The sequence below is a fragment of the Patiria miniata genome, unplaced genomic scaffold (assembly GCF_015706575.1).
Source record: "Patiria miniata isolate m_02_andy unplaced genomic scaffold, ASM1570657v1 HiC_scaffold_28, whole genome shotgun sequence".
NCBI classification, from domain to species: Eukaryota; Metazoa; Echinodermata; class Asteroidea; order Valvatida; family Asterinidae; genus Patiria; species Patiria miniata.
In genome coordinates this window covers 1,059,872-1,083,813 of record NW_024037067.1, presented here as the reverse complement: position 1 = coordinate 1,083,813, position 23,942 = coordinate 1,059,872, and the positions used below count along the sequence as shown (strand labels likewise).

General features: G+C 38.7%; 2 protein-coding genes across 4 annotated transcripts in view; one reads left to right on the top strand and one right to left on the bottom strand.

Annotated features, from left to right (window-relative positions):
• The window catches only part of LOC119734997 (regulator of G-protein signaling 9-like), a 67,291-nt gene extending 59,421 nt beyond the window's left edge, over window positions 1-7,870 (top strand). The window contains exons 10-14 of one of the 2 annotated variants that reach the window (XM_038208666.1): window positions 935-1,138; window positions 2,264-2,482; window positions 3,314-3,496; window positions 5,355-5,426; window positions 6,417-7,869. In XM_038208666.1, coding sequence (XP_038064594.1) covers window positions 935-1,138; window positions 2,264-2,482; window positions 3,314-3,496; window positions 5,355-5,426; window positions 6,417-6,687 — 949 coding nt within the window. In that variant the 3' untranslated portion in view covers window positions 6,688-7,869. Of the gene's footprint in view, window positions 1-934; window positions 1,139-2,263; window positions 2,483-3,313; window positions 3,497-5,354; window positions 5,427-6,416 lie in introns of both variants that reach the window. The other variant, XM_038208667.1, reaches the window with a different exon arrangement.
• A 1,689-nt stretch (window positions 7,871-9,559) lies between these two features.
• LOC119734870 (protein-lysine N-methyltransferase EEF2KMT-like) lies at window positions 9,560-23,843 on the bottom strand. 2 transcript variants are annotated; one of them, XR_005272125.1, is made up of 11 exons: window positions 23,583-23,843; window positions 22,556-22,621; window positions 22,145-22,225; window positions 20,810-20,920; window positions 19,545-19,681; window positions 18,692-18,834; window positions 17,287-17,451; window positions 15,480-15,632; window positions 14,432-14,550; window positions 12,609-12,750; window positions 9,560-12,116 (listed from the first exon to the last, which is right to left on the bottom strand). XR_005272125.1 is itself a non-coding variant. In XM_038208476.1 (10 exons), exons 1-9 carry the CDS (start codon window positions 23,655-23,657, stop codon window positions 14,435-14,437), a joined length of 1,047 nt encoding a protein of 348 aa, XP_038064404.1. In that variant the 5' UTR covers window positions 23,658-23,843; the 3' UTR covers window positions 9,560-12,116; window positions 14,432-14,434. The 2 variants fall into 2 exon arrangements, 1 of the variants encoding a protein (XP_038064404.1); XM_038208476.1 differs by lacking the exon at window positions 12,609-12,750.
• Window positions 23,844-23,942: the final 99 nt, after the last annotated feature.

Below are 23,942 nucleotides of genomic sequence, written 5' to 3'. Positions count from 1 at the left end.
GTGGTAGTGAAGTATATTGCACTCTCTTGTGTATTAATATTGAAAGGCATTTTGAAGCCTCGTATTTTGATTTTCAGCTTTCAACAGTAAACAAGAAGATTTTGTTTTTGTTATTTGTGCATGTCCTCTCTCAATGAAGATTAGGAAACCAAGTCAAGAAACACGTTTGTTATCCACATGATGTTGATCAAGTTTTTCTTTAAGTAAGAAAATGACAGTATACAGAGACAGCCATCCTTGGATCAAACGTGTATGATAGGAACATGGTTTTGTTCTTAATATCGATGGGAAGTGATATTTTAAACATTTTCTGGGATTTAATTTTTTTCAGAATAACATTGAAAGGAGAAAGGAGCTATCAAATAAAAGTTATGATGCACCACTCAAAGAAAAGCACAGATAAGCTGACGTCTGTCTGAAATGTTGAGTCCACCTCGGAGCCCAAAGGAAATCATTACTTTATCCCACAAAACAATTGAGTTACGTTATTTTATCCTAGAAATCTTTGTGATTTGAGCATATCAAAGAGATATGTATCCAAATAAGTAAATCCAGATGTGCAATTGAAAATACTGTCAAAAATGTAAAAGGTTTTGGTTTAATGTGTTATTTGGTGGTTTTAGAACTGTTTGTCAATTTTTAAAAACTGTGCTAATGGAGAATATGTTTTTACAGCTAAGGCTATGCATTATAGCAGGACAATTTTGAAAGAAGCCTATTGGAGAACAATTGGAGTTGGGGATAATTTCAGCTACAGTTTGGGGTTAACAACTACATGTACAATGGTCTTTTGATCGCAAGTTCAATGGCAGTGTCAAAATCTTCAGATTTTTGCTGTTGTCCTGCTATAATGCATAGCCTTAGCTGTAAAAACATATTCTCATTTTGAAAGAAGCCTAATATTCATCCTTGTGTTTTTATGTTGAATTTCCAGGGTAGATACGCCCACCGAGCGGCGGGTACGTCGTTGGTGTATCAGCCTACGGGAGCTCCTGCGTGACGCCACGGGCCGGCACGAGTTTGAGATGTTCCTGAAGAAAGAGTATAGTCAGGAGAACATCCGGTTCTGGCAGGCCTGTGAGCAGCTGAAATATGCCCCCCAGTCCTCCGTGCCTGAGCAGGTGCATGAGATATACAGGTGATTTATCTCTCCTTCTGTATTTGTTTAAAAAAATATTAATATCGTCGATAGCTTGTCGGCAACCTGAGGCTATTTGTACAGAAAAGAACATAGTCAAGCTACTGCAGATTAGAAGTAGGCAGATGGGAGTTTTGGAACATGATGATGAAAGGCATATTACATGTACCCGGTAGGATCATTTGCTTTTTCATGGATTTTGTTCATTTCAATAATAACACCACTCCAAATCCAAAGAAGAAGGTTCAAAACCCAACTTGTTGAAGTTTCAGCTCAGTGGATATTACTCTGTTTGAGAATACAGTGAAAATCGTGCACAAACTTTTCACCACAGAACACGATTTCGTCACAAGCACTCTTTATGTGCAAAAATCAGTCAGTTGACTGATCATAGGAAATCGCCTACTGGTACATCTCTTGATTATTTCTAAATGACAGCAAGCCAGACGGAATAATTTCCCGGTCGTGTTTAGTACCAGTACGATCTTTAATCCAAGTAAGCGTTTTGATAATAATCAGTAGGTTACTTTTGGGATGAATGCAAATGATTCTACATGTTGAAGTTTTGCTGTCCTATTAAAATTGATACTGCCCAGCTTTTCCTAACAGTAACACCACCCTTTTTACATTTTAGCCAAACAAAAAGATTGTGTGACCACATAAATTCCAGATGATTTAGAAATAATGTCAAAATGAGGAAAATTAAGCAATGTAGTATAATGGAAATCTCTTGTCATTACCACAACATAAAGGTTTGAAGTCGTTAATATAAATTGACACCTTGAAAGAGTATCATATGAAATTTTTACTTGAAAAAAAAAGAACTGGAGTAAAAACAATTAGAAAAGGTTTAAAAATCATATTTGTATCTGATTGCCATTTGTGTTCAGTTAGCAATTTTAAAGGTAATGCACAACATTTGCAAACATTAAAAAAAACTAAACTACCATAGTATTATAAAATACCTTACTTGACTGTAAGTGCATAATAGTCTCAAGCATCCTGTGAAATCTTGCGCCTGGTTTGCTGTCATTTTCCAAAAAAGTGAGATTTCATCCTCTGAGAACTTAATTCTGCTTTTGATTTTAAGTGAAAACATTGCGTGTATTGCACATTTATTTGCAGGGAGTTCCTGGCCCCTGGTGCCCGCTGTGAAATCAACGTGGATGGTCGGACCGTTGAGATGACCCAGCTAGCTCTACGCAAGCCTAACCGCTTTGCCTTTGAGGCGGCCCAACACCACATCTTCCTTCTGATGAAGAAGGATAGCTACCCCCGGTTCCTGCGATCCAATGAATTCAAGAAACTGCTGGCCAACGCCATGCACACCAACACCAAGAAGAAGTAAGATGGCTGTATTATACTCTTTATATGCTGGGTTGTCCCCTTGATTGCCCCGCTTTTACCCTTCACCAACGTAATTTTTAGTTCTCCAAAGGAAAAATCAATTAAAAGTGTCAGTGAAGTTCTTCAGGATTTCTCTTAGGCTTCTCCCAAATATTCAAGTTTTATGTCACTAGGGCAGTCCTAAGGAAGGAGTTTTAAAAGATACAATATTACATGTCAGTTTAGAAGACATGTTTGTGCTTTTAGAACATGCTGTTAAAGACATGATTGCTAAACTAATCCTGGTTGATACAAGAATTCAACAGTGCTCTCTGTTTTTTAGGATAATGAAATACTTGTTTCTTTATTGGAGGATTTTTGTGTGTTGTCGGATAATATAATGAAGAATACAAAACTTTTGTGAAAATGGCATGTAAGCTAAATCAGTAACAGTAATAGCCATTGTAAAAATGGTAATTTAACTTATTCAAGTTGTATTAAAACGAGCTGGATCGGTCTCAGAAGCTGCGGGCCAACAAATTGTGTTCATGCATGAGTCACGTGACTGATTGTGCCATGCAATTTCTGGAAGGAGAAGTGTTTTTGAATAAACAAAATCAGCTTTTTGACCCGAGTGACCCCATGATGACCTTTGACCCCAGATTGAAATCAGTCAAAATATTTAGGAGCAATAGACAATGTCAGCGTTTGTTGCTAACTAATGTACTAACGGAGAGACACGATGATTTGCTACCCGCAGCTAAAAATTGTACATGTTGTAGTAACACCAAGTTTCATGGAATCAGTTGCTGATTTATCTCTCTCTCTCTCTTGCTCTATGTGACACAGATTCTTTCCTTTTGGCCGGAACTTCATGCGGACGGCCAAAGTCACGCCCGATGCCACACCCATGGCCCTCAGGAGGCGGGGCAGTCTGGGAGACGAGGAAGGGGAGGGGCAATCCATCGGTGAGACTGGCATGGTGCATTCACTGAGTGCCAGCAACCTGCAAGACTACGAAATGACTAAAATGTAAGTGCTTCCATCAACCACCTCAACATTTCCAACCTAACACAATCATGGGCTTTTAGGACCCAGCGACATCCTTCACATTTTCTTTTTTTTAACTCTAATTTCTCAAAGGATAAAACTGTGGCCAGACGTCAGACATTTACCAAAATTTTGTATTTATAATTGCATTGTAAAAGCTTGAAATTGATTGTGCCTTGTCACTTTTGTCAAAGCAGTTTATAATAAAACTAATATCAGGGAGTTAATAGCATTATAGCAAAGTCTTAAAACGCTTCACAATATTACCCATTTCATCAGGCCATGAGACCACTTTTCTACAGCCAAGATCAGCGCAATCTGGTCTCTACCTTCACTGGTAACCATTTATACTCCAAGGTGAAGTTAGGCAATTGTAGTAAAGCGTCTTGCCCAAGAACACAAGCAACATGTTCCCTGTCTGGGTTCGAACCCATGTACTGTCACTCATGAGTCAAAGTCCCTAGCCCTCTGCTTGCCCCTATAAATATTTTTGCTAGGAATCTTCAAGGATTTTGGTAGAATTTGGGTGGTCTGCACCCGATTTCATCAAACTCTTCGTAACTTATGATGCATCGCAGCGATGTGACGCGTCGTATCTCTACGATGCGTCGCAGCTGCGACGCATCCTGCGATCCATTTCACAAAACACGTCGTAAATGCGACGCGTCGTAGGTGTATTTATAGCACAACTCGGTGACTGTTTTATGTATTTAGTCAGTGTACAGTAAATAGTCGTCTGATATTCAACAAAGAGTCGTCGGATCTCAGCTCGAAATTTGTTAAAACGTAAAACAAAATGGCGGCCGTGCGATGCAATTTTGAAGGAAAACAATCTCTTATTGGACTGTATAGCTACTTTGAAATTTCAACTCTAATATTCCGGTCTAATTCATAATTATTCAATGAATTTTCTATTGAATTTTCTATCGTAATTCGAGTTGCAACGCGTCACAGCGCTTCGTAAAATCGGGTGCGGGCTTATGAAATCATTTTGAACCGTATTTTGCTGTTGACCATTTCAATCCCAGAGCCATTAAAGGGTCCATGCGATGATTTTTCTTAGGAACACATTTTGTGCAATTTTCTACTCCTCTTATAAAATGTATGAAGCGTATTTATGAAATCCCTTTTTGGTTAATTTTATGGAAAATTGCACTTCATGAAACATTTAAATTGTCCATGCTTATTTGAACAACTGAGGGCGCTGTTGCTGTGATGTCATTCCAGGAAGACACTGTTCAGTTTATGGGTTTTCTGTTCTGTTCAAATTGTGAACCCAAAATTTGCTCATTGAAAAAAATTGTGAGAAAGGGTTGGGTTGCTCATTGGCTCACTGCCATGTACTGACACTACAACGAATCACCAAAGAAAAGAAAGTTTATGACAGTGAAATATCCAACATTCCGGCAACTTTTTGTGCTGAAATAGCTGTTGAGCATTGAGGTTTCTGCCTGGAATGACATCACGGTTTTGCCCATGAAAATGGAAATTCGCATTAGCATAAAAACCAAGAAGCACCAAAATACCCCCGGTACCCCTTAAAAATGGCTAATGAAAATTGAAAATATGATAAAATGGGACACGGGTGCATTTTCGAGGATTGCAATAAAACATAACATTGCATGGGATCAAATCGGAGTCCGAAAAAAAATGACAAAACTACAACCTGAAGCCAAAGCTGAGATTTGTGAATTGTCTATGTGGTGTCCCAACCAAGATGCCACATACTCTTCCACCATGTGTCAAAGTTTCTGTGATCATATCCCCCAACCCTCAATGATTCTTGCAACAAGGATGTATATATATTGTTAATGATATTGTTAATTGTTAATCTGGACAGATACAATCCTGCTGTACAGAATGGCCACAGTGCTGAGGACAATAACATCAAACAGCCCAAGAAATCAATCAGGTACAGCTGTAGACCATGTGCCCTGTGATGTCATGCCGACAGGCAAGCGCCGGGCAAGGGCAACCCAAACATTTGAAGCATCTTTGGCATGATATTTGGCCACATTTATTGGAACTTTTTTTTTAAACCATTCATATTTTACGAGATATACATGCAGTGCAGAAGAGAACCGTTGGCTGAAAGATGGCAGCACGTCACCACAACATCCAATTTGTGAACAAATGTCACATAGTTTATAGATTCTAAGTTACTTTATAGAGTAGACAAGTACTATAATGGTATCACTACTCGGTCATGAATGTGGAAATTGACTTTGGCATAAAATCTTAAGGTTTGTTCGAATTTTCGGAAGCAGCTCTGAAAGCAGTAATTAAGTAATAACGTAGTAAGTGAAAGCAGTAAGTGCAGTGGCTTCGTGGTCTGGAGCATTGAATTCATAGTCTGGAGCATTGAAGTTGTGGTCTGGGGGTAATTCTGCAGGTTGTGGGTTAGAGTCCAGCCTGGGGCTATGGTGCGTGTGCCCTTGGGCAAGGCACTTTGTCACTCATTGCTTCTCTCCACCCAGGAGTAAATGGGTACCTGTGAGGGCAGAGATGGTTACTGTGATTGATTTTAGCTGCTTTGCGCCAAAATGGCAGCATCGAGCTGTATACTCCCCAGGGAGCTGAGATTGTCTTTGGAATGTTTCATTGGCCCAATGAGCAGGGGTAATAATGATGTAGCGCCTTGAGCACCAATAATGGTGGATACGTGTGCTTTATAAATACACTTTATTATTATTAAGTATGAAGTAATGCAAACACCTAATGCAAAAGCCTTGCACTACTACTCTCTCAAAAACAATTTCAATGTTTGCTTCAGATCATGCCCATGCTCAGTGCAATAACAGAAACAAAATGGTGAGTGCCAAGCTTACCCCCAGACGAGCACTCTCGAAATAAGTGTATTCTGAGTCTTATTACTGAGAGTATATTTTTATTCCATGTCCAGGTTTTCTTCATTACAACCACTCCACTCGGCCGCCTTGGTGCGCAACGGCTCCCTCACCAGGCTGGAGCTGGCCAGCCAGAACGGCCTAGCCGAGAGGGGGGAGGGTGGAGGACGAGACAACGGCGCCCACGTCACCACGACGACATTCACCGTCAGTAGCAACGGACACCACGGCAACATCAACAGCACCTGCCAGCTGTTCACCGTGCCCTCGTGCACCCTGCCCACCAAGAAAAGCCTCATCACGCCCTGGGAGGAGGACGGGAGCTGACCCTAGGGCAAGAGGGGTCAAAGGTCGTAATGTTAATGTTAACCCCTGGGCAAGTTTGATCAAGAAGAACCACTCAACGACTCACTTCCAATTTGTTACACTGGTTTTAGACTGGCATTCCAGAGACACGCTAAACTAAATTATTCTGACGATCTGAGTTAAGTGAATGGAGAATAACAACTTTTGAGCAACCTCATCAAAAGGTTGATGAACAAGATTAGGCAAGCCTGGGTCTAGATGGTCTTCAGAGTGAATTTTATTTGGCCAATGTGAGGCTTAAGCAAGTCTTAGTCACAGAGGGGAGTCAGTCAGTCAGTCAGTCAGTCAGGTACCAGTGAGTCAGTCAGGTGGGCTGACCCTCTCAGACCAGAAAAAATTGAATACATAACATTCACTTGTCACAAACCAAAATCTGCTTTGGTCAACTTGAGTCTCTCTCAGGGCTTGTCTCAGTTCATATCTGGAATGAGTTCCGGACATGTCCTGGACATTGCATCAGGTATAAGTTGCAGGATTCAGAACAACTTCCCCTGCAATCTTCCTACAATGATGTTATCAGTATTGGCGAGGCAAGGAATCGCTAATGAACATTTCCCCGAAGCACGTCCGGGACAAATGCAGAGCTTCTTCTGGGCAAGTGAATGATTCTACCCTCAACTTGTCCGGAATTGAGACGGGCCCTTAGTGTAATTTGGTTCACGACTCTGGGACGCCAGTCTGATAACAGGTGTTTTAATAGCTCACATCTGCTGGTATGTGAACATCAGTAGTCCAGACACAATCAAATACCATTGCAATACCTCTTGGGCCTGGCTCCCTGCTGTACATTGCATTGCATGCAGCCATCGGTAACCAGTGATGCAACCAACCTCCATGCGCTGGTTCCAAAATGTCAAGAAAATTAGTCTTGCTGTGGTTGACTATATTTTGGTGGAATTGTGATTAACCATATTTCTTGATCAAACTTGCCTAATGTATTTCAAATCGAGAATAGACAGATTTCAAATTAGCTTCAAAATCAAGGGCCAAGGTCCACTTGCGACATGAAAGGATTTGGGAAAATTATGTCCTTAAAGTTGCATTCTCCGTGCTATTTTTGAGTTTCATCCCGAAAAATAGATTCCTTTTCAAAATTGCTATTTTTCTAGCAATACAAAAGTTATTTTCTTTTGAATGAGACATCGACTGAAAAAATTGGCCTATGTTTAGTTATTGAATTATTACTTTACAATTTTGAATTATTGGCTGCCAGACAATAATTCTGTTCTAGCCAGGTAGGCTGGTTCCCGCCCCACAATCAGTACAAATAATGTACGAACCGGGAGCTAGTCTGCTTGCAAAGCAGATCTGTTTGTACTCAGAACAAAGTTTTGCAGACATCGAGAAAAATAAAGGAAAAAGGAGGGGTTTTTGGTTGGAATACAACAACATTTTTGAATTTGTTGAAGAGCATAGGTAATGCGACTTTAGTGTTCCTCAAAGGCCTTGCACTGAAATGGCTTTGTTTTTTTAATGCTAATTTGTAATTTATCTATAGAATACTACTCATCGGGCAACTTTGTTTTGCCTCAAAATATCTTTGAAATTTCAGCTTTGTAATTAGTGTAAACATTTGCTCATTCAGTTTGTGTACGTGTGCTAAAAGAAGACAGTGGCAGTGCCTCTAAGGACTATGACTGGATGGTGCTGTGAGAGCATATTCAGCAGAAGCAGCTTTCTTTTATAACTGAGCTTTCATAATTCATAGATCAGATATCGTTTGTGTGTGTGCTAATAGAAGTTGGCCGTTCCTAACTCAAAACATGATGTAAATTAACTGTTAAATTGCATTGTTTAAATATTATTGTATTTGTATGAATACAACTTCTATTTAGTGTACTCATCAAAATAAAGATGACCACATTCCAAGGGCTGGAGTAACCTTTCCTGATCACGCAATGCCACCAAATTTAGGGATGTGAATTTCTGTCTGATAGTTTTTTCTATTTGATAATTGTTAACATCTTTAGGGCAAGTTTATACCTACATGTAATGCTAAATGCAGTTGCAAACATTCAATATGGTGTTGCACATGTATCAATTGACATACCACGATAGAATCGCGTCAACGCAGTTTGTGAAATATTGTCCAATTATGAGGTTATACAAATGGATGAGGAACGCGCAACATCTGAGACAAACAAAACTTAGTGTACAAAAACTCCATAGGGTTGTCTAAGGAGCGTGGCTAACCCGCAAATGGCGATAGGTCAATTGGTGAGCTTTGCTGCTAAAGCCACTCATTGGATACATTTTCCTACCGGTTCTGATGCAGAGCTTTCAATTTTCTTTTCTAATTCTGCTATATCTTATCTTTGGGGTGGTTTAGGCTGTTGTGTGTGGGCTGCTTGCAGTGGCAAACACCTTTCTCCTTGTTTGCTTAAATATATTCTAATAATTATCCTAAAGTATGAAACGGCCTTTATATGAGGCCAACGTCCTGCATGAATTACAAAGGAATAGCCCCCGTCTCCATTTCTCACTGCAGTACAAGGCTACATGGTCATATTCTCTAGTGTTCATTTGATGGTTCTTTTGGGAAATTACTCTGCTGCAGTGTACCACGAGAGAGTGGAAATTGAGATTATGATGAGCAGTTTGGGAAATCTGACATAGATGTAATATAATAATGGTTGAACTTACATGCATTCCTTGTGTATTAATATACATGTAGTAAGTATCAGGAGCATTTCTTATTATTCATTCCCTTTTCCCTAATGAAAAGGGCTTTGATTGTGTGCTAGGTTTTTTTTCTATCAGTTTGTGTGTGTGTGTACAAAACAACGCAAACATTTGTACAGAAAAGAAGAGATTTTATAACTGTACATATAAATGTATAAATACGAATTGTACATAGATATTTATTTATAATTAAAACCAGAACTGGTGTTCAATCGGGTTGGTATTTATTATTAAAGTAATATATTTATTGACTGTTCATACGAATATTAATGGAAAATCCCATTATATTTGATAAAAATTATAACCAAAGCCTGAATAAGCATGAAAAAAAAACTCATATAATAATAGGCTTACAAGGTGCTTCACTAGGATCAAAATTCAAAACCTTACTGTAAGATATTTTACATTATACAATAGAAATAAAGAAACAAGAACAAAGGAAATTTACAACTCTAACAAAGAAATTGACTTGAGCAGTGTTTGAAGCAGCGACCTCCATATTACTGTACCTACCAACTGAGCTATCCAGCCCTATGTCAATACCTTTGTTCAAGGGGCGCTAGTCAGAAGCCATATACCCTGTATGCCAAGGATCATGCCCAAAGTCACGATGCCAGTAAATGACGATATTGACAAAATAGGGAACCACTAACATAGGGCTGGATAGCTTGGTAGTAGAGCACCTGAACAGCAATCCAAAGGTGGCAGGTTCGAACCCCACTCCAGTCAATTTTCTTTGTTCAACTTTAAAAGACAATTTAAGAAAGAATATGTGTACATGGTGAACAGGTAGAGAATCTAGATTTCTTTAAATAAAGAGGATAATACAAGCATCGTGTCAAAAGTGGTTGGCAACGAGTTTTGGCCAAAATGACATGTTTTAGAGGGAACTGTTGTCATCTAGTTTTTGTAGTTTTGTTTTTCCATTGTTAAATAATGTTGGATATTTTGACAACTTTTTGTGAATTGAATTTTTGATTTTGTTTTACCGTGGCAGCCATCTATAGTTCAGCCATTGGTCAAACTATGGCTGTGAAAATGCGCACAGAACTTAGTTTTTTCTGCTCTCCCCCCCCCCCCCTTCAACAGCAGTGATAATTCTGTTGTATATTATGTATTAGCACTGCATACTCGGTGCCATCTCAGAGCTTGGGAGAAAAAATAAGTTCCCAATCTTACTCAGGTGGGATCTGAACCCACAACCTTGTGCTAACTTGGTGCAGTTTTCTTTGTAATGTAAGCTTAGTGTGTGTGCTTGCTTCTTTTAAAGCAATTGTTCAATATAATTTGCTGCATTTTTTCTAGCCCCTTTTGAGCCCCCCCCCCCCCCCCTTTAAAAAGCACAGAAAGTGGAATGGTGCATGTAAAATGGACTGGTGCTTTCCACATGGCCCTTTCTCTTTCTCAGTTTCTAATGATACTATTCTACATGTTAAAGGGGCCTGAAAAGGAAAATGGTTTTATTATCTGTGAAACCAATTATTTTCACAGTAACTAAAGGGTTAAACATTTCAACATTCATAAATTACATACAGTCTAAAGGAGTGGTTTATTATTTAAGTATAGTGTGCATTACATGTACTAAAGTGTTAAGTGTTAAAAGGGATAAACATTTCAACCTTCAGTGAGTAACAGCCTTATTATGAACCAATACGAGTTTGTCAACTTTTAATAGTAGACGGCACAAAAACAAGGTCCCTCAGTTAAACATTTTGGAAAAGGTACAAACAGATTTTTATCTTTTTTTTTAACATTTGAAAGTTTGAAATGACACATACAAACTAACTTCTGAATTTCTGTCACTGCATTAACTTCACAGGGTTATTTCACTTTGGTTGATAATATTCAACCGGATTTAAGTAAAACCAACCTCGATTATGAAGTGGATTAAAAGTAGGTTGTGCTTCTTCTTTGAATACAAATACCAATCGACCAATTACCATTGTGTAGAAGTTAAACTGTCTTTTATCATAAGTAATTGTAAGAACTCTGGCGAAGTTGTAAATATGACATTTGTAACATTAATTTAAATGTTTATTTAATTCAATGGATGAAAGTGAAGTTTTGTCATTACTTTTTGGCTTAACTAGTTTAACGAGAATTGCCTAATAAAAAGAGAAGTTTCTTCTCTTTCTGATGCCTTTGAAGAAATTGGAGTGTCACAATCTTTCTTTTTTGTGTGTTTCATTGATCTGAAGGATGGGTGATAATTAAGATAATGGACAAAAGTGGAAGAATTCTGGGTCGGACCGAAAAAATGTCATTTTGTACTTTCTAAAAAATGGCAATTTATTTATTAAGTTTTCTACCCAATGATTGATGGCCCATTGGGCACGCTCGACCTTGTTCTGGCGGTGTGCGCCAAGGTAGTAGTTGGCGGGCGGCAAAATGACCGACCAAAACGTCATAGTTTTGGGCAATAAGGCCGCGAGACGGTCAGCACACATTTGTTTGCCTCCAAGATTGCTGTTTTGGGGGAATCCCCAGATAGTTGGTACCAACATTGATTATAATGTAGTCCCGGTTGGATTGTTGGGACTCCCAGCAGTGATGCAAACAGTCATTGAGCTCGGTCAGGTGTAGGCCCCGCTTCCCCAGCCAACGGACATTCACCACGTCGTACAGCATTTCCCCAGCTGATGAGGCTGCAACCCAGCAGGTCCACTGCACAACGGAATCTCTGACAACCCACACCAACGGCTTGTACACTGGTTGCACCATGGCCCATGAAAGTAAAAGAAAATACAAAAAGCACTTGCTTCAAAGCTGATTTTCCATTCAAAACAGTAACCGCATTATTTCTATAGATTGGCTGCATTATTATTAAGAGGTGGAAAATAAGGGACAACTAAGCAACATTACAGCTATTTTCAAGTTTCACTGTGAAAAATAAAAAATAAAAAGTTTCATTCAGCAATGACAAAAGTTATTCACTTTTGAATGAGATCTCTACCGGAAAAAATGGCGCATTTTTCGTAATTTTTGACAGGTAATTTTGACATCTTTACCAAGGTATTGTTGAGTTAGAGAGTTCCACATACATGGAAGGTACATTCCCAAGCAAAGTGTGTGGCCACGTAAATGGTACATGATCGTGCCTTCCTCATGATCAACTGAGGACATCTTTTGGTACTCTACAGACTGAGTACTTCCAGTCTATGTCTTTTGAAATAGAATTTTCAAATTGATTTCTTTTTTACCTGATGACTTCTGGTGCACAGAACTACAGCATGTTCTGTACATGTACAGCCCTCCCCAATGTCAGCACTGCATGAGCTGGGGCAACTGGTGCAGGGCTTCAGATCTTTGCATCTTGAGTTTGACAATACCGTCCTTAAAACACTGGAATTTCAAAGACAAAATCCGATATAGTATTAAGTAGCAATGATTGTGGGCTTGAGTTCTGTCAGATAGGGTTGTACGAATATGAGCTCTTTGCACAAGTACCCCCTTAACGGTAAGAAATGGAGAGTTGAGGGAGACCACAAAAATCTGCTGGTCACACACATCAAAAAGCAACATGATATTTACATGATGTTCTTAATATTCTATTAAGCTCATTGTCATTTTTCTATCCTGAGCAGAGATGCATAATATAATTCCCGGCAAGGGAATGCAATTTAGGCCGACACACTTTCAATTTGATTGGTGTGTTTCGAGTAATTGAATATTCAATCAAATCCACATTTAAATATTCACACCAAAAAAACCTACATGTACGTGTAAGCACAGCTTGCAGGAAGAATTTAGTAACGATCAACTGCGTGCACAGGGTACAGTGTTAAAGTGAGCATGATTTTGCCAATTTCTCACTACCTTTGTGATTGCTGCATAACACATGGCAATCAACGCGCCTTCTCCAGTTTTTATTGGCCCATAAAGAGACATTTGCTTGTGGTGGCCGGCGCTTGTGAATATTACACTTTTTGAGAAAACAGCCTCCACACACAGCCGTTTGATCACAATAAAAAAAAAACGATATTGTCCATAGCACTCTTTATTCCAAAAATCACTTAATTTACTGATTGTTGGAAATCACCTATATTTCTTGATTTCTTCTAAATGACATCAAGCCAGATGGAGTATTTTTAGTACCAGTATGATCTTTAATCCAAGTAAGCTTTTTGATAATACATGTACATGTCATTCGGTTGATTACTTTCGGGATAAATGCAAATGATCCTCTATACCTTTTACAAGATTTTTGCATACTAAACCTACTAATTTTGCTTTCCATGTGTGATATGCTACTTGTTTGTCTGTTTTCAACTGATAATCAGTTGTGTGTTCTGCATGCCATCCATGCATGAGAACTTTCCATATGAAATTGTAAAATGGACAAAATAAAAGGGTACACAAAAATACCAGAGAACAATATTTGTCTGGGTCTCAATTCTATGCAGACTGAAGCTATGGGCATCAGTGTGATTTACTTATAGGTAAAATACAACATTTGCAAACATCAAAAAACAAAACTACCAACTTATTATGAAATACCTCACTTGACTGTAAGTGAATAATAGTCATAAGCATCCTGTGAAATCATGGCACCTGATGTGCTGTCATTTTCAAGAAAAGTGGAATTTTTGCACCAATTTCCAACGATGGTTGGCCGACCATCGTTGAAAAAAACCCTGACTTTTTTTCAATTACTGCACCCAATTGACCAAATTTAGTTAGTCCACATTTTGTTTGCAAATCTGATTTGCCATCTAATCTGGTTCCCTGACCGGACAAGTCCCCGACGTCTATAAAATGCTGTGTTTTGTCTGAAGTAGGGTCAGGGAACCAGACTACAAGAACAGTATTTTTTTAACACAAAACTTAAACAGGTCAGTGTAACAATATCTGCTATAAAATACTAATCCCCAAATCCATCCATTTCTGAAAATTACAGCAAAAGTAAATGTTGTATATTACCTTTAAAATATGGAGATTGGCTTGCGAAATATACAGTGTACTTTTTAAAAATGCCTAATATCAATTAGATTTTATTTAAAAAAAAAAAAAAAATAGCAGTTACCTGTTATGTGTGTGTCGTGCTGACATGTAAATGCAGCAACTCTATGGGACAGCTTCGGTCATAGTGTAATGTCTTGTGTTTTGGACCATGGATCTTTTCAACCAAAATGTTGCATCTCTCTGTAAACGACCAACAAAATACGATTCATGATTTGCAAAATAATAATAGTGTGTTTGTTTTGGATAATTTACAAGTATAGGAACTCCCAAAAAGTCAACTGGAAATCAGATTTTGTGTATATAAGAACTTTTCCCTTTTTTTGTGCAGCTTAATTTGCAATGATAAAAATTGACATTTTTAGATGAATCTGAAGACAGTACGAAATGCATGGCCAATTGGTTCCATACAAATCCACACAACATAAGGGTTGATTTGAGTATTTAGGTCTGATTTGAGTATTTCTGTTTATCCTATAAACATGGCTCCTGCACCTTCAGGACAATAAAAATCCATGACTTTTTTTCATGACTTTTCCATGACCAAATTATGAAAATCCATGACCTAGTTCATCAAAATGCGGATCAAAACTGTAAAATTTGTTTGTTATAAAAGTGCTTAACAGAAACAGAAAAGCAACAAAACAAAGCAATAGGGGCCTAATGTCTTCCAAAATCAAAATGCTTGTATCAGCAAAATTTGTCGCATTTTGTCGAGTATAAAATCAGATAACTTATGAATATATAAAGTTTGAAATTAAAACTGGTCCTCATAATATTCCATGACTATTTTTTAGGCCTGGAAATTGAAAATAAAATTACATTACATTAATAAAATATCCATAACTAGAAATGAAGAGTACTTTGATGATGGAGTACAATATCAAATAGTCAAGTCCAAGTACTTTACTTCTCAAGTACGAGTACCATGAATTCAAGTCCGAGTATTTTGACATTCGAGTAGGAGTGCAAGTACGAGTGCGAGTACGAGTATTCTCAAAAAGTACTTGAGTACAACAATGACAGCTACGCAACAAATTACATGAAATCGGCTGCTGATCTGTGTCTGTGATCCCCAAGTGTTCAACATTACACTGTTCAGCGGTGCATACCTACAGCCTCCCGGAATGCAGCATATGTCTCCTTATTTCTGACAGTGGATGCCACAATTGCCACAGGTCTTCCCTGGCCGTCCCCCTGACATCGCAGTAACATGTGCAGCAGGTGGACTAATGGCTCAATGATTCTGGTGTCATACACCACATCTGTGAGGGAAACGCACAATTTATACTACGATAAAAACATGGGGAACTGTGACTGACAGTAGACATCTGTGGAATCGTTAGAAAGGACCTACATTTCTTGATTTCTTCTATTTTTATGACAGCAAGCCAGATAGAATGATTTCACAGTGTGTTTAGTACCAGTACGACCTTTAATCAGAGTAATTAGCTTTTTTTAATTCTGTAGGCTACTTTTAGGATAAATGCAAATGATGCTATGTGCTTTAACAAGAGAGTACATTGTGTCACTGATTATAAATATCATGACGCTGCTCATGTTCATATGAAAGATATAATATAGGGGGCAAACAGACTTCAAATATTTCTAGTTTTCTACTTTTCTTGCTGCTTTTTACCAACATCAGTTTGAATCAACGGCCCTGCTCATACATAGTAATTCCAGTGTAAGTACAACTCCAAAACTAAAGCCTCAACATACAAATTTGATACCTGAAGAATAAGCCTATTGATGTTTGGACCAAGAGGTCCAAACATCAATAGGCTTAATTTCTCCTCATCGTTCTCTTTATTATCGTTTTGAGTTATCTTGAGGAAACTGATAACTGAAGTGTAGTGCTAGGTTCACACATTCCCAAATGATTGCCACAAATGCCCCGATCTATCCCAAATGAAAATTCTTGATGGCATTGGGAGAAATTAGCCCCGATTCGCTGTTTGTAAGAACAACTTAAAAATGAAACAGAAATAATCAAGTACTAGGTGCGAATTGGAAGCCGAATCAGATCGAATAATGCAGAATAATTGCGATTTAGTGCAGAAAAAAATGAAATTGTAGCAGTTTTGTCAAGAATAATATACGAATAACTCCAGAATCCTCCAGAATGACCCAGAATTATGCCGATTTAGTGTATTCGTAAGTTATTTTTATAATATTCGTACATTTCTTGAAACATTCGAAATGATTCGGCATGATTCTGGACTGTTAACACCAAAATAACTCTACGAAACTTGTAAGAATACTGTAAGAACATCAAGATTGCTGTAAGAATATCCGAAAACTTTGAACATGTTCAAAATTGTCAATGCGCTTCCCGATCTTTCACCGAACTAACAGAATCATCCCTAGGCAGCCAAGTACCATTCCCCGATTTACTCAACAATTGCTATTCTCGGTGATTTGGCTTCAAATTCGGGAATGTGTGAACCTAGAACAAATTATAAACTCATGATCTTGTAGGTAATTCTGCAGGTTGTGGGTTGGAGTCCAGCCTGCAGCTATGGTGCGTGTACCCTTGGGCAAGGCATTTTGTCACTCATTGCTTCTCTCCACCCAGGAGTAAATTTGGTAACTGTGCGGGCAGAGATGGTTATGTGTTTGATTTAGCCGATTGCACCGATCTCACTCGTTGAGAAGTTTCAACATGATGCAGACATTTTTCATGTTTGTATGATCTCCAATTTTCCTCTTATATCTGAGGAATGACAAGTCCTGTGCGAATGGCAATACAGGGATAGCCTCATAATGAAAGTACTTTACAAGCACGTTCTATTTCAGATCATAAAATGTTGCGGATGTAAACGTGAAAGACCAAATGTCTCGACATTTTTCCAACTCATGGCTGTGAATACCGCCATGTTTTGGAGTCCAAGTTGAAGGGGTACTTGTGCACTATACCTGCTGCTAGAATGACTCCAGAGTTCCAGCTCTGGACTGCTTTATCTTGCACCGCTTCCCAATCCAGACATTCTACAGCAATGACTGTTTCCTTTGCTTTTCCTTCTTCAGATGCACCCAGTCCTTCGGAAGGAAATTTCTTGGGTTCTTCCCTCGAGTCCCAATCTGAATTGAAATCACAATAGAGTCATGTTTTACATATACACTAGTTACAATGCTGGTAGGAACCGTGTGATTTGCAACAAAACTGCTCATCACAATCTTGTGTAGAGTGCACACCAACTATTTAAACCTGTTGACATTTTAGCTTAGTTGCTACTACAAATTTTCAACAACAAAAAAAACAGAGAAAACGTATGAACACTTTGGGGGTCTCAAAACTAAAATTCGAGTTCCTAACATTTTTTTAAAACCTCATTCAATTATTGTTTTCTTTAGATCAAAACGATTTCAAGCGCAATCATTTCATGGGGTATTTGGTAGCAGTCCCGGCCTCACTTTGAGCAAGCTTTTTCTCATTAGGGTTCCCACAGATATGAAATTCCATGAGTTTCCTTGATTTTTCCAGGACAAAATTAGACCTTTCCATGACCAATTCCCACGCTGTTTTTGGCATCTTAGGAATCTATTTTATTTTTCCAATAAACTGGCCAGTTATAAAACTCAGGCAAGCCTTCCAGTTTGACACAAGACCACTGAGCACTACAAGAACATCCCAATGGTGCATTGAACATGCAACAAATAAAGAGCATGCATGCATAAAGAGGAAGTATCCGCTCCAGTCACAAGCACACCCCCCCCCCCCCCCCCCCCCCCACCGGCAAAGAAAATTCAGTTGGGGTGACCGACTGACGCCATCTTGCCTGACTGCAATTTTGCCGCGACGCGCGGCCGTACTACTGCGTGTACTTATCCCCTGGTGTACGTGCGTCACACACAAGGAACGGTGCCAGTCAACCAGCTAAATGTCCCGCCCATAGGACCTCGTTGCTAGGTAAAAGGGCGCCCTCTTTCGTTGGCGCACAGAGCCCATAGTAAACTGGAATGCAAACTGGAAGACTGCCACGACCCAATACAACGCATCATCATGTATGGGGTTCACTTAAAATATCAACTTGTCAATACAAAATTACGAGTTTCCACGACAGCTTAAAAATCTGGATTTTCCAGGCTTTTCCAAGACTGTGGGTAATTGTCCCAATGAACAGACCTTATGCGTAGTCTCATCTTAAAGGGCATCTTTTAATTTAATTCAGTAACAATGAAGTCCCAAATGGTTCACTCATGCATATCCAAGCAAAACAAAGGTATTGCCCTCTAAGATGGCTGCTACGTTTATGGCCTGTCAGTAGGTACGTTTCCAGGCAATAACAAAATGTTTCTACATGCCTTTAATTTGACAAACCTGGGACATTAATGTCAATATTGTCTCTGAGACCTCTCAGTACACTGTCATGGCAGTCAGAGAAGACATAGCAAGCTGGCTGGCAGACTTTGCAGATGGCTAGACCAGTCAGCCCCATGCCACTGCCAAGTTCCAGAACAGATCTATACAAAGAGGAAAAATACTACAAAGTTCCAGAACCAATCTACATGCACAAAGTTAATATACATGTACCGTGCCGTTCCAGAACAAATGCAAAAGGAAAATGTAAAAATACTAAACATATACTTAACCATAAGAATGGCACAGTCAGTCATAAAAAAAAGTATAAAAGAAAAATGGCAAGGATCCATGTTTTTTCCCCAGCTTTTGTCCATAATTAAGGGAAAAGTAATTTTGTTTTATGTCAGCCAGTGCCTGCCACTGCCATTGCAAGGCGATTAAGTAAATGAAGAGGAATCTAAATTTCTGAGCTATTTCTATTATGGGAGTAATTGTAGAATACACCGCAACTCAAAAATAAGCCCCCAAAATCAATTGCTACACAGTTGAAGAAGCCAAATGGCCAAAACAGTTGAATAAATCAGTAACAGCGTAAATTGAATGGGGACTATAAAAAAAGACCAAGTCGAAAGTGTTCCCCTGGAATGGCTACGTGTATACGGAGTGGGAGTGCAATGGAGCATGATGCGTGTACATGCTAGTTGCACTGAGGTTTATTGCGGGCAATCAACCGTGACTCCCTAGCCGACTACGAGGTGGGTAAATAAATGGCGACCTATTCTGCAATTGTGCCTTATTAAGATTATCCAAATATGAGTCGGTCACTTCCCCTCCTAGCTCAAGGCATTTTGGCATGGAACTCCCCACTTACCTCCCAGAGAATATGTCCTGGTTCTCCATGGCCCATTCTGTCAAGTAGCTGGCAGCAGGCCAGGTATTGAGCCCCGTGGTACCCAGGGATATCATGCTGACCGATTCTTTCAGAGTCACTGTACAACTCTCATCTGACTTTACCGTCAAAAACAAGAATTTAAAATACTTCCAAAATCAAAATGCTGTACAAACTTTAATATTAGCCAAGTCCATCACAAGGAGTTTGTCTCAGTTCAGTTGATTACCTTGTGACTCAACTTGGGACTGGTTGACTTGTGATTGTCTGGGGATGAACTTGTGGGGATTTGTGAGGACTTGTGATTGACTAAGTATAACACTGAAAGATGCAATATATGATTTTGCCCATCACCGACGTTATTTGTTACAAACACTGTATACACAGGAAGAGATATTTTACATGTATTTGGGGAAAATGTATGCAGCTCCTAATGTGATGCTGATTTTATTCAAGATTGTAATCGAGTCCGTTACAAGTCAACGGAAGTCATAACAACAAGTCTTCCAGTCTCAAGTCAAGTCACACACTATTCAAATGAGGCAATATCGTTCGTCACCCGTTATCTTGTGATACAGGACTTGTGCATTGACTTTTGATAAACGTGTGATTGACTCAATTACAACTCTGACTGCACCACCATTTTGTCTGGATATTTCACCCACAGATCCACATCTTGACATTCTGAAATAACATGCATACTGCCAACATAGTGCCAGATGAAATCCCAGATCCAACAAATGAGTCTTTAAGACTTTTTCTTGCACACTCCTAGGCAGTGGAAAGGGCATACTGTGCTCTTTATTTAGATACTCAGTTTGAAATGTAAGTGGAAATGTCAACTGTTACTTATTTCCATCATGTAATATTTGTAAAAAGCAACTCTAGTGAGTTGCGATTCATTTTGTTGAGTTGGGTCAAAATGTGTGATGTAACCTGCAACTTTTTTTTCCAGAACCAACTTTTTTCATATCCAGTGTTGTAGTGCAGTCCTGTTACAAGTCCTTTCACAAGTAAAAGGATGAACAATGATAAAGGATTGCTTTTATAACAGTTCATTTCAATAGCTAAATGACTTGACTTGAGACTGAAGGACTTGTGATGGATTTTTGATGGACTCGCAGGGACTTGTGATGGACTCCATTACAACACTGTCTCCTATACCCAATTTTGAACAGTCTCTAATGAATGGGCTCTGTTTCAGAAATATACAGAAATCTTGATTATTGCTAGGACTGCAATCTCACCACTATGTAGGTCCTGTAGCAGCAGTCTTGCATCTCTGGCTGTGGTGTGCTGAGCAGTGCAGTGTACGTCTCATATATCTCATCAGCAAGCTCACTATCACTCGCCTCACACTGAAAAACAACATACAACGTAAAGGTCAGTGGCTGTCTTAATTACGAAGCAAATTTGTTACAAAAGTTATATTGATGAGTATGTTAGATGTATCGTCATTTTTTTCAAAAAGAAAAAAGAATGTTGATATTGTAATAAAAGTAAGGTTTTTGGCAGTACAGAGCAACAGGCAGTGTGGTTGGGAGCGGTATAGGAACTAATGGGCATATTTAAAACCACTTTTGCATGTTGAATGAACCACGAGAATTGGGTTTCGAATGATGAGAACCAACACACGAACAATTTTCACTCCCCATTTGTTGGGGCAGATGGAGAACATCAAGGACAAGGATTATTCAATTATTCATATGATGGAAAGCTTGGCAAGCTTGGTGGTCTAGTGGTAAGACAACTGCACTAGAAAGCAGGAGGTCGTGGGTTCGAGTCCCACCTGAGTGATTTCTTGTAACTTTTACTTGGGAGGTTACACACTGAGTATAGTGTTTATACATTGGTGAAGGGCAAAACCTAATATTGAAAGAACAAAGACGGCGGATACCAAACCCTGCATTAATATTTTTGTGAAAAAAAATTGAAAACACCCATTCACTGCAGGAGCAGTAAAAATCAGTGTGATATTAAAAAAGTATAAACATTGTGCATGATCATATAGAGTGGGTTTGTCTTTGCCGATTTTTATAGCAAAAGATAGTTATAGTCTTCCCTTCTTTTCATTTGGTGTTTTAATATGGCGGCTACCATCTTGAATGCGCGGCCAGCTGCACTCCACTCGATTTGGGCGTTTGTAATCGGCAACCTTAAAACACTGTTTGCTTGTCACTTGAGAACAGGGTTTGGAATACACCAAATGGGTTCAGCGAAACTAGAGCCATATTGTAACCTTTGTTGTGAACTTAGTGTTTAGGACAAAGTTGTTTGCCCAAGGCTAACTGTTAGCGTTTTGTTACTGTTCGTTATGCGTCTGTGTGAAGTGGCTTCAGCCGCTTCCATAACCGCGTATGTGTAATTGCTAGCCGCAGCCAAGTCATTCTGATGCAGCCTAACATATTGCATTTTTTATATGCTGGGATTTTTAACGGGGTGGTGGCCAAATATCCGTTTCATAAAAAGTCTACGTATGAACGTTGTAGAGAATAAAAAAAACACAAAAGTCTTCTTTCAAGGAAAAAAAACCCTGATATTATGAACATTAGTCCAGAATTGTTTTGTTTTGAAATCCTTACCTTTTGTATGAGGGACTTAAGAAAAGACTGTTGGTATGACAATGAAGGAGGGTACTTGTTGCAGATATCACACTTCACTGTCTATTGGGATAAAGTAATAAAATAATCATAATAAAAATTAAAAAGATTTCTGTTGATCAATTGGAAAAAAGAGTTGAATTTGATTCAATCACAGTGTTTTACATGTTTCAACTACACGTATGTAACATCTACATTCGATATTCATACTCTAGTGGATATGAAATCTTTGACTTTGTGCATTTAGTTTGCATCTTCACAATCTATGTGATGCAAAGGTTATCGAACACAACTGCTTTTCTGACAACTCGTGTCAAACATCAAACATTTATTAATGCAAACTTTCAACTCAACTTGAAAGTCTGCAAAAAAAAATCTATATACAATACGTACCACTTTGAGTATTTGAATTTGTGATTCCACGCATTGTAGGACATCCACCACAAACTGGTCTGAAACCTGTTGCAACAAACAAAATACCCTGAAATATGAAAAATCACACTATACAAACATGTTATAAAAGTAAGGATTAACCCTAACTACCTCTAGAGGCATTTGTGCTAGGATGCAACCACAATCCTGCAAAATCGTCCACCTGCCTCCATGTGAAAATGGAGTAAACACAATTCTAAACACTTTCTTGCTATCACCTCATGCTTAACATGTTTAGCATGTAAACATGTTTACAAACTGATAGCAAGAAATTGTTTAGAATTATGTTTACTCGCTAAACACATTTTTGTAGGCCAGGCAATAATCCACACGGAGGCTATTAGGATACCTCTGTCCCTAAGCCTAAAATTGAAAACTTGGTCCCATGGTCAATTTGACCTCTCTTGGAAAATTACTCATAACTCTGTCAAAAATTATCAGATTTTGACATTTTGATGTCTCATTTTAAAGTGGAAAGGCTTATCTTTCAAACCATGTTGGTTACACATTCTACGTCTGGCATTCTGTTGCATTTTGTTTGCGTTTTTTTCTTATACACACTTGTACAAACCTCTTCGGTCTGTATTCTACAATGCAAAATGCAAAAGCGCATACCACTAAATGTCAACAACTAAAGTTTCATTCTACATGTATTATTGGTTGATACCAAAAGGATTTTAGTTTGATTTCAATGTACATAATGTATCATTTTGGTGTGTTTTTTTTTTTATTACATTTGCAATATATTTTGTATTTTTTATTTGTTTCTAACAACATTGTAGCTATGTATAGAAAGGGTGAGGGCTACTTTTTGGACACAATGTTGTATCAGCAAAAGAGTTGAGAAAATGGAAGAATCCATCCGCCATCTTGGAAACATGCTATCTTGGGGAAAAAAGGGGGCTGCCTCCTTCATTTTATTAAAAAAAACCAAAATGAGAAGCTGTTTGTTTTTTACTTGGCCCAATTTGGAAGCTGCTCGTCTTACCATCCACACAAAATTCCTGACTGACATCATTGACAGAAACTGTGCATGAATTGTCGCAAGTAAGGAGTCATCCATGTCTCTGCTGGAAGTACTAGACCGACTCAAATAATGTAGGTGTCTTCAAGTCTCAGTCAGTCAACCATCTGAGCTCCTACCAGTCTTGGCAATGTAAAGTGTATGCTGAGGGTGATCGTACTCGTAGTTTGTCAATGGTCCACAATGTGTCCACTTCAACCCTGGAGTCAAATAAACAATAGTTTGGAATAGATCATCTACCGGTAATTATTACATGTAGGTACATATGCTGCAGACGTATGAATAACCCTCCTGCTGTCTGAACAGTCACAGAGAGTCAAAAAA